General features: G+C 47.3%; 1 protein-coding gene across 2 annotated transcripts; it reads right to left on the reverse strand.

Moving 5' to 3' along the window:
- Window positions 1-1,940: 1,940 nt before the first annotated feature.
- Window positions 1,941-17,773, reverse strand: LOC3291870 (mucin-2). Of its 2 annotated transcripts, XM_061658451.1 has the most exons (10): window positions 17,609-17,773; window positions 10,009-10,166; window positions 8,655-9,930; window positions 7,828-8,556; window positions 6,524-7,282; window positions 3,137-3,314; window positions 2,918-3,070; window positions 2,720-2,835; window positions 2,485-2,640; window positions 1,941-2,410 (listed from the first exon to the last, which is right to left on the reverse strand). In XM_061658451.1, exons 1-10 carry the CDS (start codon window positions 17,751-17,753, stop codon window positions 2,250-2,252), a joined length of 3,831 nt encoding a protein of 1,276 aa, XP_061514435.1. In that variant the 5' UTR covers window positions 17,754-17,773; the 3' UTR covers window positions 1,941-2,249. The 2 variants fall into 2 exon arrangements, with proteins under 2 accessions (XP_061514435.1, XP_061514436.1); XM_061658452.1 differs by lacking the exon at window positions 7,828-8,556.
- Window positions 17,774-25,479: the final 7,706 nt, after the last annotated feature.

Consider the following 25,479-nt stretch of genomic DNA (forward strand, 5'->3'; position numbering starts at 1 on the left):
ATGATCTAAGGGTCAAACCGAAAAAAATATAATAATGTTACATGTTAGTGTTTCCAGCAGCTAGTATTTCATTCTGATCAGAACAACTAATGGTAGACAATCTATGCGTAAATGAGGTCAGCATGAACACAACAAATCGTTATGTCAGGAAAAAGAAGACTCAAGATACAGGTAACAAGGTTAATAACAATTTAATTCCTTTATTTTCATCTAAGTTTCATACTATTTTAAATTTTTTAACTCAAATCGTTTGAATATTGTGCAGATAATGAACCACGTGAATCAACGTCTTAAAAATTCGAGCTGTTTAAACGTGAAGAATAATCGTGCAGTATCGTAGCGCCTCTGGCGGTAATGTAGAGAAGCTAAACCATGCTGAAATTGCATAACTTCAGATCGTATTTGGGGCGAACGCTGGATCATTTGATAGGTAGGACGGAATAGTACTTAAAATTTATGATTTATTTATAGGTACTACGGATCGTAAGAACGTTATTTGTTGCTATAACATTACTACAAATTATATTGTTCTTGAAAGTATTATCAGGGCATATTGCTCATTATCTGAAAATTTGTCAGAATTGAATAGAAGAAATTATGGAAGCGTTTACTAAAACTGTTTTGCAACTCAAACCAAATAAACAGACCAATCATATGGTTAGCAAACAAGAATCTGGACTACATTTTTAGTACCTGTGATGCCGTTATCAACATGTTATTCCAACTGTTTTTGCGGAGGTTTGAACGAGTGATAAATTTTAGTATGCGGAATGTTGTGTATCGAACACATTATTTTATTATATCAATTTCACTGAGTTCTGTAGCTCTGCTTATCTCTGGTTTGCTGCATCAAGGTTTTATTACCCATCACGAGGGAAGACTCTCTCTCATAATTAATAGCAAATAATATTCACGTCCATCGGAAAAGCAATGAGCTAGATTATAAATCCTTTAATTTACATCCTTTCCCACTTTTTACATTCTTTCATTACTAAAAAATACTTTTTATCTATTTGTCTTGAATTGCGAAACATTGTTTCGAACAAATTTGCCAGTTTTCACATCAAAAACCTTTTGTCATCGAAGAAACAGTAACAAACATGTACGTTTAGTTGTTTAAAATGTTTATTTCAAAGTATAATACAGTCGAATTTAAATATCGTGTCATCGGAATGCATCTGGCTTCTTAAGTATAAACTATGTACAGGAAAAATTGTCACACAAACTAGCAGAACCTGTTCCGATCACGTTCGTCCACGTCGGTTACACATTCGCCTTGCATTAAGTCGTAGCACCTTTTGCGATTGTTCGTCAATCTAACGTTGCCTAAGTGTCCGTTTGTCCCTACGCTCCTCAGTTTGTCTGTGCGCCTTTCGTTCCGTTCTCTTCAGCTAGATGCGCGACACAATCAAATGTATCTAACGTTGAATATAAATAAATAAATAAAGTCATCTTAGCGCGTAACTTTCTACTTGCAAAATAGTGTCTAACTACTGTGAACGGTCGTAACTCTAGTTCGCGCACCATTCATCCACCGAGTGCATCCCACTACTGCACGTTCTTTCCCACAGGGCAAACGTTCTCAAAACGACTTCGTTTGCGACGATGCATTTAATTATCACAACATACTTTAATTTAAAAAGAAAAACCGACGTTACTTCACTATCGTACTGTTTTTTTTTTTTTTGTTGTTGCTAGGTTTAAAGATACTCTGTGTGTGATCTTTACGAGCAATTGCTTTTCACGATCAATGTTCCGTTTGTAACGATTGTCGATTCTACCACCGAAGTGCCGACTAACTATAATACCTTGCCTTTGAGTGTCCTGGAACTCACACTGGGTTATTGGATGCTTTGAGCAAAACTACGGGGAACGGGTATAACTTAACACAACTGTCAGCTAAAAACTTTGTCTCGTCTGTTTGTCGATTGTCACCTAAGGCTGTATCGATGATCAATCGGCCAGATTTAGCTGGCAGATTAATCATCAAAATAGGCCGGCTTATAAAAGAAAAAAAACTGTACGCTAATGAGTAAACGTAGTATCAAACATCAACAACTACACGCCCACTGCTGGGGAAGTGGGGAGACGGACAAAGTCGATCGGGATGCTGTTTCCCCCAAGGGTTCCATTGGCCCTCCCCTCGCTTGGAGCAACATTGTTCCAAGGATCTATACATCAACGAGAGCAGCGAGGTTACTGCGTGTGTTTCTCTTTTCAGTGCTCCTGTGCGCGGAGTTGGAGTTGCTTCAGAACTGTAGTATCTGATTGATCCAATCCCGGAACTCCGATATCCTGGTGTAAACACCGGGCTGGTTTGGCTCGGCACAGCCAATGCCCCAGGAGATGACGCCTGCGAGCAGGAATCGCTTGTCCGTACGTTGAATTACCATCGGACCACCGGAATCACCTGTGACGAAATAGGAAGAACGTTTGCATGAGACTTTGGAGGTGACATCTTCACTAACTTTGAGTTGTTCTTACCTTCACAGGAGTCATAGCCACCCTTCTTCCAGCCAGCGCAGATGAAGATGTGCGGAATGTGCTCGATGTAACCGGCACTCCTGTACATCGTCTCGCAGATCTTATTCTCGATCACCGGCACGGTCACCTCCTGCAGCACGCTTGGCAGTGGTCCATCTACAGAAAAGCAAGAGCACAAGAGCAATTAAACTGTTGGCTTTCTGTATCTCATCGACAAAAAAAAGCTCCAACTCACCTTCATACAGACGACCCCACCCGGTAACGAATGCTGTTCTGCCGATGAAGTTCTCATCATTTTCCGGCACACAAACGGGTATAATGTTGGGCTGGAAGACAACTGGCTCGTAGAATCTAGAAAAAACCGATCAAAAGTTGGGTGTTAACGGCGCGCTCTTATTATCGCTCGATCTCGGCCTCTAGCTTTCTCTCTTACCTCAAAAGTGCCAGATCATACTCGAACGTTCGCGGATCGAACTGTGGATGCGAGGCCACAATCTGGACGCGGCGTTCCTGGTAGCCGTACGGTTCCTCCTCCAATGCCAGATCGTACTCGCCTAACCGCAGCAACAGATCCGACGGCGGAACACTATTTAGGACGGCGAATATAGTTTGAGTTAAAGTGATACGGATCTTCGGTACGCCTGGTACTTACTTGTCAACACAATGCGCCGCGGTGATGGCCCAGTTTTCGTTCAGCAGTGCCGCACCGCACTTGTGCAGGTAGGTGGACGTTCGCCACTGACGCAGCGATATTTGCCAGGGCCACCGGCCGAACGCTGCCTTCGTGCCGCCGACGATACGCGGCTCGGGGAACATCCTTTTGCCGCACACTGCAAGATGAACGATAAGAACAGTTTACACACGATAAATACCTTCAAATAGCGCGTGGAGGAGGAGAAATTGGCATTGCGATAGAGACGCGCAGCAAGATAAGCAAAGGCAAATCAGCATCCATCTTCGTGCAGCGATGCGTGCATTAATGAGCCTTTGCGTGGTGTGTGGGGAGGGGACACAGAACGGATGAATGGAATCGTAATTATGCTGCCATAAAAATTGTAAATGATCCTCTTCGACCCAATCAGATCCGTGCGATCTTGATGGGTGTGCGTGGTTTGTGTAGCGCGCGGTGCTAACACACTCGCCGGCGACGCACTCGGGGTCGGCGGGCAGCTGACTGTGGGAACCAGTTTTTCGCACAGCTTCTTCTTATCGGTGCAATGTCCAAGCCGCTGATCGGTGAGGTTGCAGTGGCAAGATTAATTTTTCCCGATCGGAAAGGGTCATTTGGAGCGAACGAATGGGCAATCCGTAGCGAGGACGACAGCGTGCATAATATGTAATGAAATGTTCGCTCCGCACGAGAGGAAGAGCCGCGATGCGCGATTATCATTAGACGCGCAAGAGTGGTTGGTGTCCAGAGGATAAGCAGTGCATGCACTCCTCGACACTTACTCGGGGTTGTTGCGAAACGAGAATCGTACATGTAATTCGCTGTCAACGAGAGTTTTATATTTCCACGGTGTTGTACAGCAATTCGCAGCGGACATCTAGCAGCTGTGGCGGCATCCAGGACGCATTAATTGAATGTTGAAGCCTGGAGTTCTTGGCTTGGCGGGAGTTTTGCGTTATGATAAATGATTCACCGTGCGCGAAGCAATTCATCTTGCGCTGGGATGAATCTATCAACACGGTAGAAATGGTGGAATGGCGTGAAAATGTTGCTTATAATAGGATTACGCCTAAGGTACAAAGGGGCTCAAAGTGACCTCTCAAAACGGAATAATTCTTATTGTGCTTTAGCAGCAAGAATACAATGTCAACAAAGCTTCCGTTTTGGATCACTTCACAATACATTGTAAACATGTGTAAGCTATCAATTAAAATCGTTTGTAAACTGCTGTCAATCCCGATAGGGGGACGAAGCCCACCATCAAGATGTCAGCGAACTGAGCTTCATTCTGCTCGCAGGCAAAACCGTACAACAGTGTCAGTAACCGAACGGACGATCACATTGCATGTTCGCATGCCCGCAGCACGACACAATGCTCCTCGCGGTAACAATTAATTACATAATGTTAACAAGCAAGCGATAAGCCACCGGGGCGGCCCCACCACCCTGTACATTCCTATGCAGCTCCTGCGCTAAATTCCGTTCACAACCGATCGCGATGCGGTGCGCAATCCCAAAACAGGAGTGCGCAACCCGCGTTGGTGATCCTCGATGGCGACAAAAAGCCAAACCACACACACACACACACACATCTTTCTGGCCCGGTTCTGGTGTTCAAAGTGTGAACACGGGCAAAACGAAAGAAGACAACAACTGAAACAACAACAAAAAAAACCGGATAACAAACGACCTGTGAATGCCCTCCGGACGACGACGAAGGAGGTGCCCTCGTAGAAGGATCACGCAAGAGTGTGCAACTGTCAAAGTCAAGGTGCCGGCACTGAGCGGTCCCCAGGCCGGCCAACACGCCGGGCTTGAACATAAATCAACATTACCCGTATGTGTGTGTGATAGTAATGATACCATTAAGTAAATATAAATAATTTATTTTATTCAAGCCCGAAAAACCAGTAAATCAGGTGTCGGGGAGGGACACGCACGTTCTGACGCTTTGCTCCGGTATGGTCATGGCTGTCCGGTACGAGCCCTCCTTTGGGCTCAGGATCACACTCTTGGATGGGTTGTATTTGTGCTCTTGCGAATGCTCGCACGTCAATGCTCGATAATATTTCATACCAATGGTTGAGGTGTGCAATGGCCTCAAAGCCAAAGGGATTGAATTTAGTGTCCCGTTCGTACCCACAGTGATGGGCTTATTATTGAGCCTGCCTTCGATTGGGAAGGAACATCAGTACAGCATCTTAATGGAGACAAGACGATCTTCGCCCCAAAAAGGTACACCCTGTAGTGAGCTGTAAAATCTGCCTTCATATTGCAAAAATTGATTCCCACAGTCGTAAAGGATGTTTGCCAAAATGCGCTCCACCTGAGCAGACCCTAACAGCGGGAGGTACTTTAAATACATAAAGCTAATTTATCAGACTATCAATCATTTCGGTGCAAACCATTGTGCCGTTCCGCCTGCGAATGGTCGAAGGTAAATAGAGTCTACCTGTCGATAGCGATCAGTGTAATCGATTTCGAAACAGGTCGTGCTCAGCTCGGTCTCCCGGCCTCGCGTGTGCCTTCGGGGTCGCCCAAAAGGTGCTGCTCGCAAATCTTCAGTATGAGGTATTGTTTACCTTCCCTTTTTTTTACCGCGCTCTGAATGTTGAAACATGCACAAGAAGCGAGAGAACAAAAATTCGCAATCCCTTGCCAAGCTCCAAGGAAGAATTCCTGCACGAAGATGCCACACAATCAGGGAGCGGTGGAAGATCCGATCGCGCCTTGCTTGTGCAATTCCAGCACTGGAACGAGCTGGATTCACCCGGCCTCGGTTTGCATTAGGCAATAGGGACATCCGATCTCCCACCGCAAAGGTGAATCAGTCCGGGAGATGCTGCCTGGATCGGGGTGGTAATGACAAAACCGAACCCGAGTCCGAAGACGGACGCGAGCATTGTTGCTCGTTCTGCTCGGGCAGGGATGAGCCCGGGGGATACCGAACCTTCGTGACTTGTGGTGTGGCGTGCGGGCGAAGCATTGAACTTGCTTTCAAGGTTAAAATTGTTTTATGTTATTATCAATTATTTATGTTATATTTTTATGACCCTCCACGCCAACGAATGACGCCCGAAGGGCGTGTCGGTGTGTGTTTGTGTTTGTGCTCGGGAAAAAGAGTGAGAATCAGCAATAAGCACATTCGTAGCAACAACAAAAAACTGCCCACAAGCTGATGAGCGGTCTGAAGACGCAATCACCCCGTAATGGGACATAACGCGGTTGCTTCCTTCCGCGTGAGATGAGATAATTTTAAGCACACCACAGAACGGCACCCCGATCGGGGCATTTTGGTTGGCAAGTTGGCGATTGCGTGTGCGATACGGCTCCCCCCCGTACGGCCTCCTATGTCAAAGGTGTACTCACCCGATCGGTAATCGATCCCCTCGAGCGTCGGCAGTGTTGAGGTGGTCAGGAAATCGGGCGCCAGCGTAACACCGTCCGTGGTGACGTTGGCAAGCATCGCCAGGGTGGTCGTTGTCGGAAGCGCCGTCTGATTGCTGGCCGGCTGCTCGGGGAACTTGATGGGCATGCCGGTCGTCGACGTGCCCTGGGTCGTTGTTGGGCCACGGTCTGATGTCACCGGTGCTGATGTTGGTGTCGTCACGTTGTTGGACGTTGACAGCGTTGATGGGGATGAGCTCGAGGTGGACGTGGTGGAGATCGAAACCGGTGACAAGGTTGAGGCTGTCATCGTGCTGGGCTCGAGCGAGGTCGAGGACACTGTGCTCGGGCTGCTGCTGCTGCTGCTACTGCTGGGAGCTGCCGAGGTGGAGCTTGCCGTGGAGGAAGATGTCACCGGGGTGGTGCTTTCGTTCGTTTGCTTGTGCTGGGTAGCGTCGGTAGCGTTCTCGATCGAGGCCGTCGTTGCATCAGTCGTTTCTTCACTTTCATCCGTACCTTCCTCTCCTTCCTCTCCTTCTTCCTCTTCTTCTTCCTCGCTGGAGCCTTCTTCGCTGCCGCTACCGGATTCTTCCTCGCCGCTGCCTTCGGTGGCGCTCTCGATCGACTCCTCAGCGGCAGTCGTCGTCTCACGGAGCACGAGCATGGTTTCCGTGGTGGACGACACGTCGACGGCCGGCGGTCGTTTCGAAGACGGCCAAGCGTCCGTCGTGGAGGATGTGCCTGTTTGATGATAGCAAATGAGCAGTTATTAAAGGGCCCCCACATATAAGCGAAGGTAAATAAACCGCAGTCATGCTTTGCGATGCATTGACGGGCTCCGTAGCAAAACAAATGTCCTGCGAAGCGATGTAACAAGCGATGATCCAAATGGACGGTGCATTAAATGTGATTTTAGTATGAATTTTTGCCGTAAAAAATACGAAAAACAACTCTTGGGATTGAAATTGAAAACGCCAGGCAAAAAGAATGATGATTAGCAAAAGGTAAACGACACAGGCTAATAGTGCCATTAGTACCATCTCTCATCGCAGTTTAAGCTTGCGTACATGCCGCGGGAATTATGTTATTAATCGCAGCATTTACGCGGAACTTGTCATTGGATCTGCCACGGCACGGATGCTGCGCCGTATCGTTTTATCTCGCATTCGCATGGTGCAGTTAGTGAGGGAAATGTGCAGTCTTTAAAGTCACCAAATGAATGAAGTTAGTGTGTATGTGCGTTTGTGTTTGTGAGGGCAGATTATTTTAAAAGCCATGCAATTTACCAGATTCCTCGCTAGACGCTGATGATGTCTGTTCGGATACGCTCGTAAACATATCACTGGTCGTTAAGGTCGGTGCGGTGGAGGATGTAAAATGAGTCGAAGTAACAGCGGCGACAGGAATCTCGGTCGTTCTCGGCGAGGAGGATACGATCGTCGTGGACAATGTCGTCTCAACCGATTCGTTAATCGCTTCTACCGCCTCGCTACTGGGTTTGGCGGGTGATTGAGTGATCTGTGACTGGGCGGTGGTGGACGACACTGGTCCATGTCTGGTTACGATCGTCGTACTGTCAGTGGTTGTCGGTGGAACGATCGATGAGTGACGCACCGTGGTGCTCGTTCGCTCGTACGGTGGGAGAGTACTCGATTTGACCTGTTCGGTCGTACTGCTGCTTGCAACCGAACTCTCCGTGGTCTTCGACTGCGCTTCCAACGATTGATCGGGTGAGCGAGAGGTGGACGTTACTTGCGAATGTACCGAAAGATCGTCCGGCAGCAGGAGAATGTTTGGGGCGGGTTCCTCCTCCGGGACCGTGTTGTACACGTAGGCCGCCTCCGGTAGAAGCGACTCGATCGGTAGCTTAGTGTCCTGCGCGAAGGACACCTCGACCGATGCGGGCGGTGTGTGAGTGGAGGATGATGGTTCATGCTGGTTAGTTTGATTACTAGCAACGACCTCTTCCGGGGTTAGTGTCTGTATGAGTATCCAGCTGTTGGAAGTGGTCGGTCCTGCAGATGCATGATGATGATGGGCATGAAGTTGGGGGCGCATGAGAGCATATGTATGTGAGCAGCGGTACGATTCGAGTGAGAGGGACTGTACTTACCTTGATTCGAGCTAGGACGCTCGGTCGGTGTGTCTTCCAGGATGCTAGTCCATGTTACCAGCCCAGGTCGGGAAAGGGAGGCGAGATCCTCAGAATCTCCAAGATTGATCGGAGCCTCCGGAACCTTTATAGTGGACGATTGCACTGATGGTTCGGATTGGGTGGATCTTGTAGTGGAAGAGGCCGGTGTTGGAGTTGGTGTCGGTGTGGTTGGTTGTGTTACTTTAACCGTGGTCGAAGGATAGGTTGGTTTACTGGTACTGCTTGAGGGAACAGCACTACTCGATGTAGCTTCCGAGCTCGAAAAATGCGTCTCAACTAGATGGTCTAGCGATGTGGCCGGCACAGTGGCGACTTGGGATGTTGGTTTGGGACGCGGACGAGGCGCTCGCGTCGTTTCCGAGCTTGTCGTGGCCGGTACAGTCGTTTTGGTAGTCGTCGTGGTAGTAGTTGTAGGTCGTCTTCGGTTCGTGGTCGGTTTGGTTAAAGGTACCAGCGAAGGAGACGTTGTTGGTCGTCGGGAATACGTGACAGAGGGAGTCGTTGATTCGGGTTTCGGAGTGGACTGTGTCGTTGCTGGTCGTCTCGACGCAATGGTCGTCTGTGTCTGGGAAGCGGTAATCGAACTGGGCGCTGGCTTGCGAGATGCAATCGTTGACGAAGTCGTTGGATGTCTCGTGTTCTGTCCAGAGACTTTCCTAGTCGTAGATGGTGGAGTCGTCGTTAGCGCTTCGGTCGTAGTCGTTAGTGGTTGCGCAGGTCGTCTGTTAGGTGGACGTACCGTTGAGGTTTTGTTAGTCGTAGGACGACGTGTTTTGTAAGGTTTGTAAGTGGTTGTTCGGGTCGTAGAAACACGATTATCCTGCGTTGCCAAACTGGGACTGGGGCGTGCTGAAGGCCGTTTGTTCGATGTTGGCGATGAACTTCCGGCAGGGTTTTTACTGCTCTGCACGTACTGGAACGTTGTGAACTCCTGGTACTCAGTCGTCGTCTGCAGGTCATCCTTCTGTTGAACCTTCTGGGGAGCTTTCGTCGTCCGTACGGTGGTAGATGTCGTTCGTCGATTGTTCTTGGAGGTCGTGCGTCGCGTGGTCGTGGATGTGCTGAGCAGCTCGTACTTCGTCCCATTGCCAGGTGCCGTTGTTGGCAGGCGAGTTTCCGTGAGCGGTGGCTTTCGGTGCGTATTCACCGATGGTGGAAAGTGCTGGAAGTTACCGACCGAGTTGTGATCGATGCTGTTATCCGTAATATCCGGATCAAACAGTAACCGATCGTCCTGGGAGAAGAAGAGAAACGGTAATAACAAGAGGCTAAGTGTTAAGAGAAATGGAGAGAGTTAAAGCGTAGTACTTACATTGACCTGACAGCAAGATCCGAAGAAAATTTTGTCTATACACACGCCCAAATGTGTGCCATTGGCCTTAAAGCAATCGATAGCGAACATGCAAATTCCTTCCTCGCCAGTGTTTCGTACCACGCAGGGAAGATGCCGAAGGTTTCTGCTAGCTTGAACTGGAGAAAGAGAGAAGATGTAGGTTACAGATAAAGCGATTAGTACGGGTATGTGATGTGTGCTTATGGTTTGGTTATAAATATCCAGAGCGACAAACAAACATTCACAGCGAACAGCTCAACAGCTCCATGAATTAAGTGCCATTCTAAAGCACTCTCTATCGCTCTATCTCAAAATGTCCAAAACCTAGTTTCTAGTCCTGCCGCTCGTTTAACGCTGTGCATCTAACGCGACCAACATTTCAGCTCACGTGTACTAGGTCAATGTGTTATTTTTACAGCATCATATCGCACGTAAGCATCTTGCTCGCCCAGTCAGCACCTGCAAAAACGCCAAAATTCCATTTGCATACACTCGCTCTCTCTGTTGCTCTCAACAATCCGATAAGCTCCAGACCAGCGTTAGAAATGCTCTTTTCAACGAAAGCCTGGAACACCGAGGTGTAGCGTGCGCTCATGAATTACTGAAACGTCCCGAGTAGGACACGCTTCTCCGGGAAATGGTCGGATGCTGGATGGAATTTAAAATGAAACCATTCCTTTCGTCTGCCCATAGCCACAGCTGCGCTGCCGCTGTCCTCCCTTTGCTGGGTCGAGCACGATGCGGGCGTTGTTGGCTTGGATGCTCCAAAACGGGAGCTCCCTCGAAAGTGGGTCAGCCCGGGTATCGTTTACCTCGATTTATGGTTCTTATACAATTGCCCCTTTGTTGGGTTGCCGGATGATTGCTCTCTGTGCTGGGGGAAGGTGCTTAAAACTGCACCACCGAATGCGTCGCCGCTTGGTGCGAAGGAAGTGGAGTTTTACTTTCTTCGGTCGTTGAAAGCATTGCTTGGGCTGAGATTGAGGTGTCGTTTGGCTACAACGATGCTTTGTAACGAGATTACTTTCTTTTCTGCTGACTGAAGCGTATTCCTGAAAAGCCTGATTACCGTGGTTGTCAATGATTCATGTTCCTACGTTTGCTTTCTTGAAATGTGAAATGTGATTGTTTGTCTTGCGGGCGATGGAGTATGTGTCTGGTTGAGGGAAGCTTCCTCACATACACGCGTTATGCATGCATCTTAATGTTTCGATCAGACACTCAAAGCAGTTATGAAAGTTGTCAGCAGAGGCGTAACGTTATCGCGATCGCACCCGGTGACACCACACGGAACACGGAACACCAGATCAAGTTTGATGAACTAACGCAACTTTGGGATGAACCCACGGAAAACAATGCACGATTGCTTCCGAGCCGGAACTGGTCTGAGCACCTCTGTGAAACGTTCAAAATCCAGCCAAGATCCAACCATACAGATGTTTTCCCATCGTTGTCACTTAACGGCATAGCTATCGGAGCGAGGTCATCCTACCCTCACGCAGAACGAGAGTCAGCTAAGTGTCCAGCTGTCAGCGCTCGTTATTACGCCGGCAGAAGAATAGTGCCTCCGGGGGGGTTTTGGTAGAACCCTGTTTGGCGGGAGTTTTGTGCAAAAACCCGCTCCCACCACAATGGGTTAAATTAACTCTGTTTATTTTCATTGCCTAGCCGAGCGTCGGAAGGCAGGTCGACCGTGTTCTCCGGTCGTGTCCCTTCACGTTCCAGTCTAGAAACTTGGGCTCGAGAACTCGTAACCAGGGGGATGAGAAAGAGGGTGAGAGGAAACGGAGAGCTTGGGTTTGCATAACCGAAACCCGTTTGTGTAAACCTGCAAACGCAACGGAACGGGTGTACATGCGACCGACCACTGGCATGAATCGGAATCGGCATGGCAATGGCCCCTGGACACATGGGAGACATGATCGCGGGAAAAACAGCAGCAGTTCGGTCTGGTTGTATGATCTCTTTTGTGTCATTTCAGTTCCTTTTGCCCCTGCACGAAGCAAGTTCAAAGTCAAGTTCAAGACGTGCCGTTGGCAATCGTGCTCTGGCCGGTAGAATCGTCTAGTCTCTGAAGGGGCGCTGAGGATATTGGTAGAGTTGTGTGCGATAATCACTTGCCTTCTTGGCCGGTGGTAAAGAACCTTGAAGTGGTTGAAGTTATCAAATAACAAATAATGAGGGGTTATAAAAGCATGACTATTTATTTCGTCCTATAAAGGCTGACTTAACAAGCTTTAAAAAGCAACTGTCAGTCTTCATTAGCTTGTTTGTTTTCTTGTTTTTGTGTTGCGAAGCGTGCAGAGTTTGAAAACGATTCAATCTTTCTTCATCAAAAACTATGTTTGCATTTATTTTGTCACCGTGGTCTCATTATTCTTCTTGAAAAATAAACAACCACCTGAACGCAACATAAAACGTTCTGCGCTCCCCTGGGATAGCCGGTATTGCTTACAATTTAGTGCTCATACTTCAACGTCCTTGTGCTTCCCATGTGACCCATAGCCGCCTACGACATCACTTTCCACACACAGCGTTTCGGTCAACAAAACCCCCATTTGGGTGGAATGTTGGGCCCGTTTACTTGCGCTTTCGAATTGAGCCGCATGACTCACGCGTGTGCCATTCCATCCATCACCCTCGGGTGCCATTGCGGGTCGCTTCCCGCCTGCCCGAGTGACACTTTCTCCCGAGGCAATGGACACAAAATGTGTGAACATAATCCGCGGTGCGTCACCCGGCGCGGGAATCCGGTTTGGCTGGCATGTTTTTGGCAACCGAGCAGCTTTGCTGCTGCAAATTCGGACATGACAAATATCAACCCCGTCCAAGGGGCTGAACGATTTCAGGTTCACGAATTTCAAGCTAACCTGTGAATGAAAGTGAACGCCAGCGAGCAGAGGGTTTGAGCTTTGGGTTGGACCGGCCACGGCGTAGGTGTTGCCAACTGGTTAGGACTGGCGCGTTGATTTGCACCAGCAGAACCGCAAACATTTCCTGCTTTCCCATCCCATTACTGCTCGCTTGGTTTTGATAGTGTCTGCCAAACCAGTATCTTGGGAAAGGTTTTGTGTGCGCATGGCAGGGAGAGAAGCAACTGATGGGAAGCGGCGGTAGGAGTGGGTGCTTTTTGGCGGAAGAAGAAAGTAAATTAAAGCTGCCCAGCATGCACCCGCAGCTTTACCCAGTGACCTCAAAACCGAAAGCGCGAGAAACGCACGAGAAACTCCCAGCTCGCCATCCGCGCGGGGCAAACCATAGGGTTGGTGGGGGGTTGGGGGGGGATCTGCCAACAAGGAAGCGGAGTGGGGTGGCAATTCGTGGTGCCGTGTCAATTACGCGCACATTCCCTAGGCGGCCCCATCACAAAACGCTGCTGCTGCTGATGATGATGATGAGCAATGATGATGGTGCTAATGTAACACAAAGAAAGCCTCGCCGCGCAAACGAAATGATATGATAGAGGAATGGGAGGGGAGAGAGATGGGAGCGCGTTTTCTTCCCCTACTCCACTCTGCTGTCCATTGCAGGTAACCTCAATTTTACCGCGGGCGGCCCCCATACGCCGAATCTTCACCAAATTGGTATGAAATGAGCGATGCTTCTAAAAAGCAACCTCCCGCTCAGCCCCCACTCCGTTGTGTCTGGTCTGGACTGGTCCCGCGCCCCGAGGAACGAATTGTTATGATAAGCAAACTGAGCGGATTCCTTCAAATTGTTCCACCACCAACAACCAGCAGAAAAAAAAGAAAGAAAATCCGCACCAAAAAGCGAAATCGAAATTTCACGCAATTGTGCAGCATTGTGTGCCTTTGTATGAGTGCGAAGTTTGTTTCCGCATTTCGGTAAGATGTGGTCTTCTCCCCTCCGGGCAAGTTCTGCTTTTGTTTGCCAAAAGAAGCGTTTTCTTTCCGCCATCAATAAAAGCAAACAAAAAAATGGTTGTCACGCTAGCAGAAGGTGCGTCTCAACAAAGCTGAAAAATGGGCCCAGCATGGTTGACGCGGTCCTTTCGGTGTAAAAGATCCGTTCCGTGGATGTTTCAGGTTTGTTTGTTTGCTTCCACCTCCGCCAACACCGGACGAAGACGAAGCACCCGCCGTTTGGCCCATTCGCTTTCGTTTTCCGTGTCGAATCGCGCAAAACTAGAATGGGACATTGTTTAGCCTTTTGGGCAGCGCGGCTACTTTCACTCGTAGCCGAAGCGAAGCGCCGAAACTGGAACTGGTACGTGTACGATTTAGTGGAGCGACCGTGTTGCTAATCGATGCTGCTTGATGGTGGCCGTAGGGAAAGCAGGACCTGTGAAGGCGGATACCCGGAGAATTCAGTTGGTCCGAGGTAACTGACTGTCCTTTCACCGCCGAGAATGGTAAGGGTGATTAGAGCATTGATAGTAATCAATTAGATTTATGGCATGAAGAAAGTGAAATGAAATTGCGTGGTTTGTCAATCGGCCGATGCAGTGTTTGTTTAAGCAATTGATGCAAATAAGGAGTGTAAAAGCTTTGCGGTAAACTAGTTCGAAAGTGATGCTTACTTCTTATTGGTAATGTGGAATGAGTTATTCTTTCTTCTTGTCTGTATAAGACCACCCTTGAACCATCCTTTAAGTGAATAATATATACATTTTCGTGGAGTTTTTTGCCTGGGTCCTAAGAGTCTTCAAACATATTAGGAACCTAAAACGTGCTCTATTAAAAGATTGTAAACGGTTACAATTTAGATTCATAATGACCGAATGTTGTTATTTGTTGTTACGTTTAAGTTTAACAGATTTTAGTTCTGATATGGTATAAGCTCTGATTTTGGTCTCTAGAATAGAAATAAGGGCTTAGGATTTGGAATAAAGCCTGGTTCTTTCCAATTTCCAGTTAAAGAATTGTCAACATACACTGGACGAACCGAATTTTAGTAATTTGTTGACATCGGTAAAATGATTTTAAAAAAAGAAGAAAAGCTTGCTACAAAACCTCTCATGACGCTTCATTCCTTATTCCAACAAGAGCACTTAGTTCGACCTAAAGCTAACCAAGGAAAATATGTTCTTATGTCAAAAAGAAAAGTTCACAACAAAACTCTTTCTTATGCTCGCCTCAGCTCTAATGTGCATGGTGGTATTATGCAGACGTATATATTGTTAAACTTTTACGATGTTACAATCGATTAAAGTTCAGCATCGTTTTGGTGATACACCTCCATTAACCTGCAAGCTGGTAAGTCACTTTAGAGACTTCTGCTTGCAGACAGTCTTACCGATTTGCCTCGTTAGCCCGTGGCACCCATCCCGATCATCATCGTAATCATTTTCATAGCCATATCATATTTAACAGCGCCTTGGGGAGCATAAAAACCGTGCCAGTCCATTTCAGCCCAGTCCAGCGCCGTAGGGTGCACACGGAGAACAGTTTCCAAAAATTTGTTTAAAACAACTTTCCGAGCAGTTTCGCTTTGTCCCGGCTCATGTTTTGCTGTATGAAGGTGGGTTTTTTGTGTGAGAAAGGTCAACAAACTGCATTTGCCGAAGCGTACCACACTGTAATGTGCGCCAGCGAAACCTAAAGGACGGTACGGGGCAGCTGCAATGTGCCGTGGGAGAACCGCGTTGTTATTATTCTACCAGCATCGTAGCCGTAGCGGGTGGCACGCGTCTTCTAGTGTCACGATGTTGTGAAGCAAGTGGACAGTGCGAGAGGAAATAAGAAGACATAGCGCGGTTAAGGGTGTAACACAAAGACCAAAACCCATCATAAACCGAACAAGCTGGGATGAAAAGTTTGTTCTGCAGCGTAAGGAAGGAAGGTGCTTCCCGCTATTTTGGTGCTGCTTTTTTTGTTGCTGCCGAGGCTCTATCAAAACAAAGAACTTGAAATATAATGAAAAGCACATCAATAGCACACGGTTCCGACACGGTAACCCCCCATGACCGACCGGGGTGCAATCATCGATTAGAAGTTCCGTAATGAAAGCGTGATGGTTGGTGTACCGGTGTACCAAAAATGAACTCACCCATAGAACACATAGATGGGCAACGGGAAACGCTCACTTTCGCTTCGGCTGGCGTGACTACCGGAGACGCTGTAGCGCAGATCCTCCGCCTGTGCGTTTGGTCTGTGCGTGGTCTGGCCGCGAAGACAATGGCGACACGCGTGGTAAGAAAACCATAATCGACTCCACCGTTTCTCCACACTCTAAAAAAAACAACATCCTCTCGCACATGTCCACGAGTAGGTATTGTCGTAGTACGGGACCACGGGAAGCGAACAAAAAAACTACACTGCTCCCTAACGGTTCTTGGAGCTGAAATATTTTCCTGCACACTGCTTCATTATTAGTAGTAGACTGTTTTATTATTTTTGCTGGCCCGTAGGGCCGTAAGGCCAGCGTTTTAATGGTCACTTTAGATGCGGATGGCACACCGTGAAGGTAAGGAATAGAAAGAAAAAACAACAACAGCTTATCCACACAACCGTAAGCTAGAGCGAAGTGTTTTAAATTCTATTCAGTTCCGCACAATCCACCGGAGGCTTCTGGATGAACGGACCGGGTCGAATGGTTGAACGAATTGTGCGCTCTATTTAATACGGTTTTTTGGTGGTAAATATTGCACCGGCCCAGGGTTTCGGGAAGGGAGCATATTACGCAACGGTAGAATAATATGAGCCAAAAAAATCGCGTGATGTGAGTATCTTGAGAATCGAATAAGTCCTGAATTTGTAGAAACAAGTTGTAGAAAAACGCTTAGGTTTAATACTATTTTTATGAGCTTTTTGAATAATCATTAGATGTGGCTTTACGAAGGCAATACAATTTGGTAAAAACTGATACTATTTTATGCCTGGTTTATGAGCTAATTAGCTAGACATTATGCTAGTTAAGCCCAAATGCAAGAAGAATATTTTATTTGTCTTAACTTAATTAAATCGCTACTCCAAGCTGTAGAGCGTTGGAATTTGTAAAAATTGGAACAATCATATTTAAAATTGAAGCTATGTTTAAACTATTCAGCTGTATAACAGTCGAGATCATAACTTCTGCCAACGAGGTGAATGAAACCTAAACTTGGTCTGGGAATAGATTACAAAACTTCTGTTATTGTGGTGACAAATGAATTAAATTAAGTTCCGACTGTACTTGTGTTGGCTTGCAAAAGTATTTTAAACTCAACTCCATCGCATTAAATAAGCGTCCCAGTTTAATTAATTGCTGTACACATCCTATCAGAATAAATAGAATATTTAATTTAATCATCACCCCCTGAATCAGCACTACTGATATGCAGACCCTTGAAACAAGGGCAATGTATCTCTGATATGCATCCTCACCGTGGTAAGAAATGAAACAAAAGCAAACATACATACACCAACAAAAAAAAACTGTCTCCAATTAGGAATCGTGCCATCGACCTATAAACCGACATAATTAAGCTCTAAAATCTGATAACACCTGAGTACAGGAGTACTCCACGCGAACTGACCGCGGTCCCGATGTGTCCCGAATTAATGCAGTTATCAGACCCTCATCGTGTATGTTTGTCGAGGGCTAGCGCTACTACGTGTGTGTGTATGTTCATACTTACATGACGTGAACGGGAACACGGGACTGCTGTACGCGGACGAGAGCAAACTGCCCAACAGCAGGGTAAGGGAGGTAGCGAACTGGGCGGCACTCCGCTGGTGACTGCTCCATCTGACCGTCCCCCGGCGTAGATCGACACTGGACATCTGCAATGGAACGGGTGGAGAGAGAGCACGTAGAAGAGCACGAAAAGCGCGAATCAGTACACGGAACAAATCAGCTACACGGCACCAGGGCCCACAACAAAGGTCATAGACAAAATTTGCATAATGTTTTTCAAGGTTTTACTTCTTCTTTTCGATCCACCCGCTTGTAGGGTGCTTTTCAAGGGGCAGAGAACATTCGGTGTACAGCGTCGAATGGACCTAGTGACATTAAGGGCTCTGTTGGTTTGTCGGTATGTTTGTTGTTGCTGCTGCTCTCCGGAATACCCAAGAACTAGAGAAGTCGATAGGCGATAGCTAATTGAATTCATTGTTGCTGCGCGGTACACAGGGTGTCTCTCCGAAACGTCTTCGATGCTGCCTTACGGCAAGAAATTAGTTTCCAGCAAATCGGTGAAGCCAACGAAAGCCAACCGCAACAGCGCACACTGTTGGGGCACTGTGGTAGTTTGTAATTAATTGCAAATTAAATCAACCTGCGCTGGCCTTTTCCGCTGGGGATGGCGTGACTCTTCGCTGATTAAGGGACAAAACTTTATCGTGACGCACGGGGCTCGTTGGAACAGGCGGTTGATGAGGTTGGTGGATCGGAGACGGTACATTAAAATGGTTTACCTACAGGTGGTCTCCCGGAGCTCAGTCCGGAGACATGCTTCAAGTTCAAGTTGAAGGTCACGCCAACGGGCGAAGATGCAACTGCAATGGAATGCGTCTTTGCTTAAAGTTCTTGTCGACTTTGCCGAATAAATCTTGGGCTGATGAGTTAACCAAGCATAGGCTTTAAATTTTGACGCTTCCCTTGTTCAGCTTTAATCCCGCGGGAATCGCGGGAGCTCCCATGCCCGGGACGTGACGTTCCCATTCCTTATCGATCCACCTGCGCCCGAGCGGCCTGATTAAGAAGTCAAACACGCTCATGTGAAGTGAAATTGCTTGCGGTGGGATGTCTCTTGCCCCCAAAAATGTGCCTGCGAATAATTTTTACACTTCGGTGCGCTTGAATAATGAAGGTTTGCCAGTTTCTTGGCGTACGCTTTCCAGGATTTGCCTGGGTGAAAAGTGGCGAGTTGAGTGAGTTGCAAAAAAAACCTCTTTTTTGAGACGTAATAATTTTTTGGGTCTCACATTGTGCCTCTTTTTCCTCCTTGTTCTTTTCAAAGTATCCAATCGTTTGGATGGGCACTCGTTTATGCGAGCCCAATTCGCTTAGGGTCGCCTGTTAGTATGATACTCCGTGGCTGCTGTTGCTGGTGCTGCGCAAAATCCTTCCATCGTTCGCACATGGTTGGCAAAGTTGAACGACCGAAATATGTGTGTGTGTATGTATTTTCATCATTTTCCCGTTTTTCACCGTGACCAAGAGGTAGCAACAGAGAGGGGCTCCATGGTGCACTCGGGGCATTCGACCGACCGAATCTTCCCATGAATGAGTAGCGCTCTTGAAGCCAGCGCAGGCAAGGCAAAGAGCGAAACCTGCGGCCCGGTGTTGGCGTCAAGAAAACTCTGGCAGAAAATCTAGATTAAAAGCCACCGGTTCCAGCAAACCATCCCACCAGACCAGCCGAGAAAGGTGTAGCGAATGGAGTGCGGGCCGGGGGTTTGAAATTAAGCCGAGCGCTGGAAAGACCACCGAGCTGGAAAGAATTTCCTACCTATGCAGGGTATGGGCGGTAGGGCCAGCTGCGGGATGGAGCGGAGGAGATGAGTTTTTATTTATTTTCCCTCCCAGCGTTCTTTGCCCGCGCTTGTACTTGCCTCACCACTTTGGTTGGAGTTTTCAGTGTTTAAAGTGTTGGCCACGTTACATTTAAGCTTATGCTGCTAAAAGCTGAGCCACAAGGAGTGCCGCAGAAGCGTAAAGACGACGCGCTTCTCGCAGGGCGAATCGAGTTGCATTCGCAACGCAAGAGCTGAGCTTTACCACACTGCACGCTGAAGACGAAATCACTACGACGGGGAATTAAAGAGTGCACGGGAACAATTTTCTACGATTGGCGGACGGTGATAGGAGGATGGAACGCACGCGTAAATTGGTCGCGGTGTCGTTATGTTGCTCTTCTTTCTTAAGCCATATACCACTTTATGCGGCGTAAGGATCGCCGGAACGTTGACGGTATGATGAATCCTTCGGTACGATCGTGCAGAAGGGTGGAGCGTTTGTGGGAAAATCAGAAGTCACAATTGCTTTCAACACTTGGTAGTAATTGTGCCCTGGCAAGATTAATCAGTTGCAATCGCCGATGAGATGGGCACTGCCTACCTATCGTTGTTTTATTTCTTATTTAAGCAGGGGGGGAAGAAGTGCGTACTTCCCTATGGTGGATTGCTTGGTCCGGGCAGATAGGTTCGTTAACTACGAGCGATTAAAGGCGTTAACAAGCTGCCAAGTGTCGTCACTTCTGTGTTGTTTACCAAACAAAAACAGGTAAGTACGCGAATAAACTGTACGTTGGAGGTAAAATAGGATTATTTGAACAAAATTATTTACTATTCGTTTAGATTTGGCATTGAGTGTGTTTTGAAGTTAGCTTGCTTATATCCAAAAACAGTATTTGTTGAAAGCAGACTTCACCTTAATTGAAACAGTTTAAAATAGACCCTTAAACACAGCATTGAGTTCTTGAAAAATCAGTATTTTTTTCATTTTTGAGTAAAACCGCTTCTTAAACGATTAAAATATTGTAATGAGGAGGATATATGAATTCAGTTTTAAATTGATGAGTGGACTTAAATGAAGCAAATGGACATGATGGATGACCTGGCTCATAAAAGATGAAAATCAAAAGGATTTATGCAAAGTAGGTAGGTAGTAAAATCCAATTACACATAAACTATACTACAATAGGAAGAGAAATTAAAACCAATTTTATTGAAATTATACAATTAAATGTCACGTTAATGATAAACGACAAACAAACACGAACTAGATAATGAATAGACAAATTAATTTAAAAAAAAGGTTGTGGACACATGGACCTATCTTCCTCAAAACAGAACCGTTATCACTGTTCATGTTTTGCCTGCATGTTGACATGCTGCTCTTTCACGCTCACCAGCCCCATAATCCAGTTCGATAACCTCAATTAAATGCTATCAATTTGTAAGGCTTAAAAGCGAAGGCATCGACCCGAGCGCCGCGCATGGAGATGGTTGTCCGAAGCTTTATTTTCTTAATTCATTCTCGTAGCCATGCGCACGCGCGTCCACCAGGAAACCCAAAATTACTATCAAACCTGTCCTTCATCATCGTTCAGGCATGGGTGATTCCAGCAACAGGCCGAAAAAAGCACACAAAAAAAGGAAGCCATCGAACGGTGACACGATAGCAGTGGAGAAGATCAACCAAAAGCAGAGCAACAGAGTTGGTGACGCCAAAGACGTCCACGACACCACCGCTACGACGGCGGCGACTGCGACGTCGGGAATTTGACCTAATTCGATGTGATAATTTATTATTTCACCGCAATCAGCGCAAACCGGTTCCGATCGCATTCGACTGCGAACGCGAACGGATGTATTTTTGATCACCCATGGACCCGTGGCCGTGGCCGGACACGGCATTGAAGTGCATTGGAGTTGATCTTCTTTCCACGCCGTGAGCTGTTTGTCCCCCCCCCCCCTGGGTTTGCAAGCCGATCCCGTCTCCACTTGTGCCGCACCGAGAAGTATCCCACTGTGTCCGTGTAGTAATTGCTCCGCTCCGGAATCATCCGGCCATTAACAAGCTGGGTCTGGGTCAGAGTGTGTGTTTGTGCGGGGTTTTTTCCCGAGAAAAGAAAGCTGGTGTGCGGGATTGATCCCGGTTCGGGCCCGGGAGAAGATAAATCTGTTCCACGCGGTTAGTAATTGCAGCGTCGTCTCACTGTCACGCGTGGCCAATGTGTGCCACCCAGCACTTAGCCTCATCCCGGATGGGATGAGGGAGATTGCGGAAGGGGCTTGATTGGAATCACACATTACACACACACACGTGCCCGGTCAGCCGGCAGCATATCAAGCAACGAGAGAGATTGAAACGAGATCAGTGCGATTTGCCCGATTATCAGTTTCTAATTGCCTGACATGGTGGAAGCAATCGATCGTTTCGGGCGATGCTTTTATCCGGTAGCATAAAAACACACATACATCACACTGTGTGGGCTGTGCTGGCGAGGCTGGCTGACCATGTTCCTTGTTTCGCAGCCGGCCGCACAGTCGCATCATTAAATGCGTCATTATGTATGCGCTCATGTACGATTCCACACTGGCCGGTGCTGCCGTTTGCTTTCCCCTCAAATATGAGTCCACCGTGTGGCGAGCGTTTGCTAGGACCGTAATCTTCACGTCGAAGATGACGGGTGGGTCGTCTACGTCCGTCCGGGTAGTGTCAGATGCGATCAATCAGCTTTTGGTGGTGGAGAAGCCGAGAGTGGATACACACATTTGCATACGCTATGGCGGTGGTCAACGTGATGAGAAGATGTCAAGATGAGCGATGCAAATGTTTGGTTCGCTCGACTGGTTTGGCACAGAATAGGGACAGGGTTTTTGCAAAAGTGGAGCAAAGTCCAACGTTCAATGGTTGGATAGGAATACTTACAAAACCAGATGTGAAGGTAGCAATCCAAAGTAAAGATAAGTCATATAAACAAAGATATCTAGTTTCTAGAAGACATCGTTATCATCCAAATATTGACTAGTGTCCAAGAACAACTGTTAAATAAACTGGCAGGAACCACTGACTTTAAAAGGCTGATTCTCATAACAAACTAATTACTATAAGGAATCCACAAACTAGCCATATTAGCTTTTATTGTCTTCATGTAAAGTCGTTATTGATTGTGTTACAGCTACTGAAAGATTACACTAGAAACGTAGATTCATGATGACTCAGGATATTCCCAGAATATACTTAAGCTGTACATTCCAAAACAGTATTCACAATTCCAGTTACTTGCAAATCTTCAATCCATCTTGTACAAATGCGCTCCTGCGGAACATTCACAATGGTTTGTAATATCTCCAACGACACTTGACGTACATATCAGCCGATCAGAAAGCATAACTTTCTCATCGTGTTCATCGTTTCCTAGGCTTTGCATCATAATTAGCTTCCGAGGCAAATGGCTTCTGCACACCCTTTTGCCCCCGATTAGCATCTCATACGTAAAGCCCACCCAATAATTCCGGTAGCAGCGGCAGAAATGTGCTCCAATGTGCAGCGGCCCGTAACGCTACTGATGGGCGACCAAACGAGCCACAGAAAAGGGGTGAGGAGCAATGGAATAGCGCTGTGATGAGGTTCACCGACAATCACGGTTCGATGAGTGTGAAATGGAAACACCCGGGCGAAATATGCAATTGCATAACGAGCCGGAAAAGATGTTGACTAATCAATGTCATAATGCAGGGAAGACAGGGAAGGTGAATCGACAGGATTGTCCATGAGTCATCTGAGCCGGGCGGGAATACGTATCTTTGTTGCTCGAAGGGAAGGACTTCACCTGAGCGCTGTCGTATCAACACCGGGTGGTGACAAAGTAATTCAAATCAAGCGGAAGGAACAAATCAAGCATCACTCGCGGCGTGCCCTTTTACCCTTTCAGAGCCGACGATGGCTCATTATGTCGTTTGTTTGTAGGAACACACCGGTCCGCTCAAGGACGGTCACGATCGCAGCATCGCATCGGTATTATGTAAAGTTCACCTTCGCACCGGAAGAGCGTCGACCCGTGGTGTCTGTGTGTGTGTGTAGTGCGAACGATTGTCGGTTGTTGATTGATTAGTTGACTGTTTAATGATACCGATGCTGGTCGGCGCGAAAGAGCGCGAGAGCGAGGACGTCAGCTGCGTGCTGCTCTGCTTCGGAGCCCAGAGAAACAGGCGAAGCAAATTGCTACCAAAGTTAGAACGTTCGCTACAAAACGCAATGACTTAGGGTAGGTGTTAACAGGCCGGTCAGTAATTATGGCCTCGCTTGTTTGTGCGCCCGTGCAATTAAGTACTCCCGCGTACACCTGCGCCAGCTAATAAATGTGTGTATGTGTGTGTTCTGGCAGCACTAGCAGCCCACGGGCAGCGAACAGAGGATGAGCCATTTCCGAAGCGTCGTTTGTCTGCAGAAACGTGCTCGGCGGCTCATCACGATTCCACGCTTCAATGCAAACATCCTGCAGGAGTTCCGGCAGGCAGGGTGGCTGGGTTCTTTGTTCTAAAAGTAGCAAACATGGAGGGCATCCCATCGTTCGCGCCAATGATAAATTCCAGTTCACTCAGGCTAACTCCAGCCGATGTTCACATCGATCTCCTAATGAGCTTGTATCTAACGACTTGCGGTTCGTTTGCTCGCAAAGATCTGGCAAGCAACAGTGTGGCAATACAAACAGCAAAAAAGGTCGATCATTCGATCTCAGAACCTCTCTCGAGCTGGGATATTAATTAGTCAACCGAACCGATGCCGAATGATGCCTTACCTTGAAGCCGTTGCGCGTTCTTGCTTCCCCTCTATGCTCGACGCTTGGTGTAGTCGTTCTGTACGCCAAACCCAGTCCCAGAAATGATGGATTGGTTTGCTTTTGGATGCCGGCGTTTGACGGGGAAGTGTTGCTGCTGCTACTGCACCGTTAGTTCACACCGGAAACCCCGTGGTCTGCGTACGCAGAGTCTGCGGACGCGGTCGGCGGTTCGTGCGGGGTTCGTCTTCTACGCGCGATCATGCGATCTTCCCATCAAATGAGCATCATTTTTTTTTCCTACCGTCACTGGGAGTTGAGAAGAGGCTGAGCAGGTACGGTTGGATGGTTCACCAAATAACCCTAATCACACGGACGCGGCTGTATTGGTGTGTCGCGGCTAGCAGCGCATAATGGCTGGAGATGCTACTAATCTCTTTCCAGTCTTTGGAACTGGTATTGGATCCTAGCAGCTTCGTTAGCACCAGTTTAAAGCTACAAACACCGTACGAAACACTTTAAGCGCACTCAACACTGTTCTTAATGCCACTAAACTCACTCACGCACTGTAAACTTCGTTCGTTTCACTGGAAACAAAACCACACACTAGAGGCAAATGTGCTCTCCGATGAAGTTTAATGGAAAAAGCCTGAAGACAAGCTATTGCGCTGTCTAGCACCTTTCCAGAGTCAGAAGCTCCGAACGAGCTGGACCGTTAGTATCTCACTAGGAAGATCGTTGGCTTCAGCGCAGAAGCATGGCGCGGATGGTCTGCTAGCTGGGTCCAGCTTCTAACCGGAGTTTTCCGGCTCTTCCAACGTTCACACTAACACAGCGAACGTTATTCCACTATCTTTGTACACATCAACACACACAAACACACAAGAGCAGCACGCACACGACAAACAGACGGAATTGCACTTAAGGTCGAGATTGCAACACTGTAATGTAGACGTTCTGGATTGCGAAGCCGGGATGCCCGCGAGCTGTTGTGCACTTTGCGATGTTCTGGTAGACCCGTTACTGGCAGCACGAGTTTCTGTCGATTTTGTTTGATCTGAAAAAGAAAGAAAAGAAATAAAGTGTTATATGTTTAAATCCATAAAACAGTTTTGTTGGACACATATATATATTTAAAAAAAAAACATTACTAATTGCCATCTTTGTCGTATGCGATCGCTATGTTGGCAAAAATCTCGTTTATGAGATGGTCGACAGATTCATAATAATATTTCTGACTTACAACAATGCTTTTCAAAATGTGCGTAATACTTGAA

Source organism: Anopheles gambiae, chromosome 3 (genome assembly GCF_943734735.2).
Source record: "Anopheles gambiae chromosome 3, idAnoGambNW_F1_1, whole genome shotgun sequence".
In the NCBI taxonomy this organism is placed as follows: Eukaryota; Metazoa; Arthropoda; class Insecta; order Diptera; family Culicidae; genus Anopheles; species Anopheles gambiae.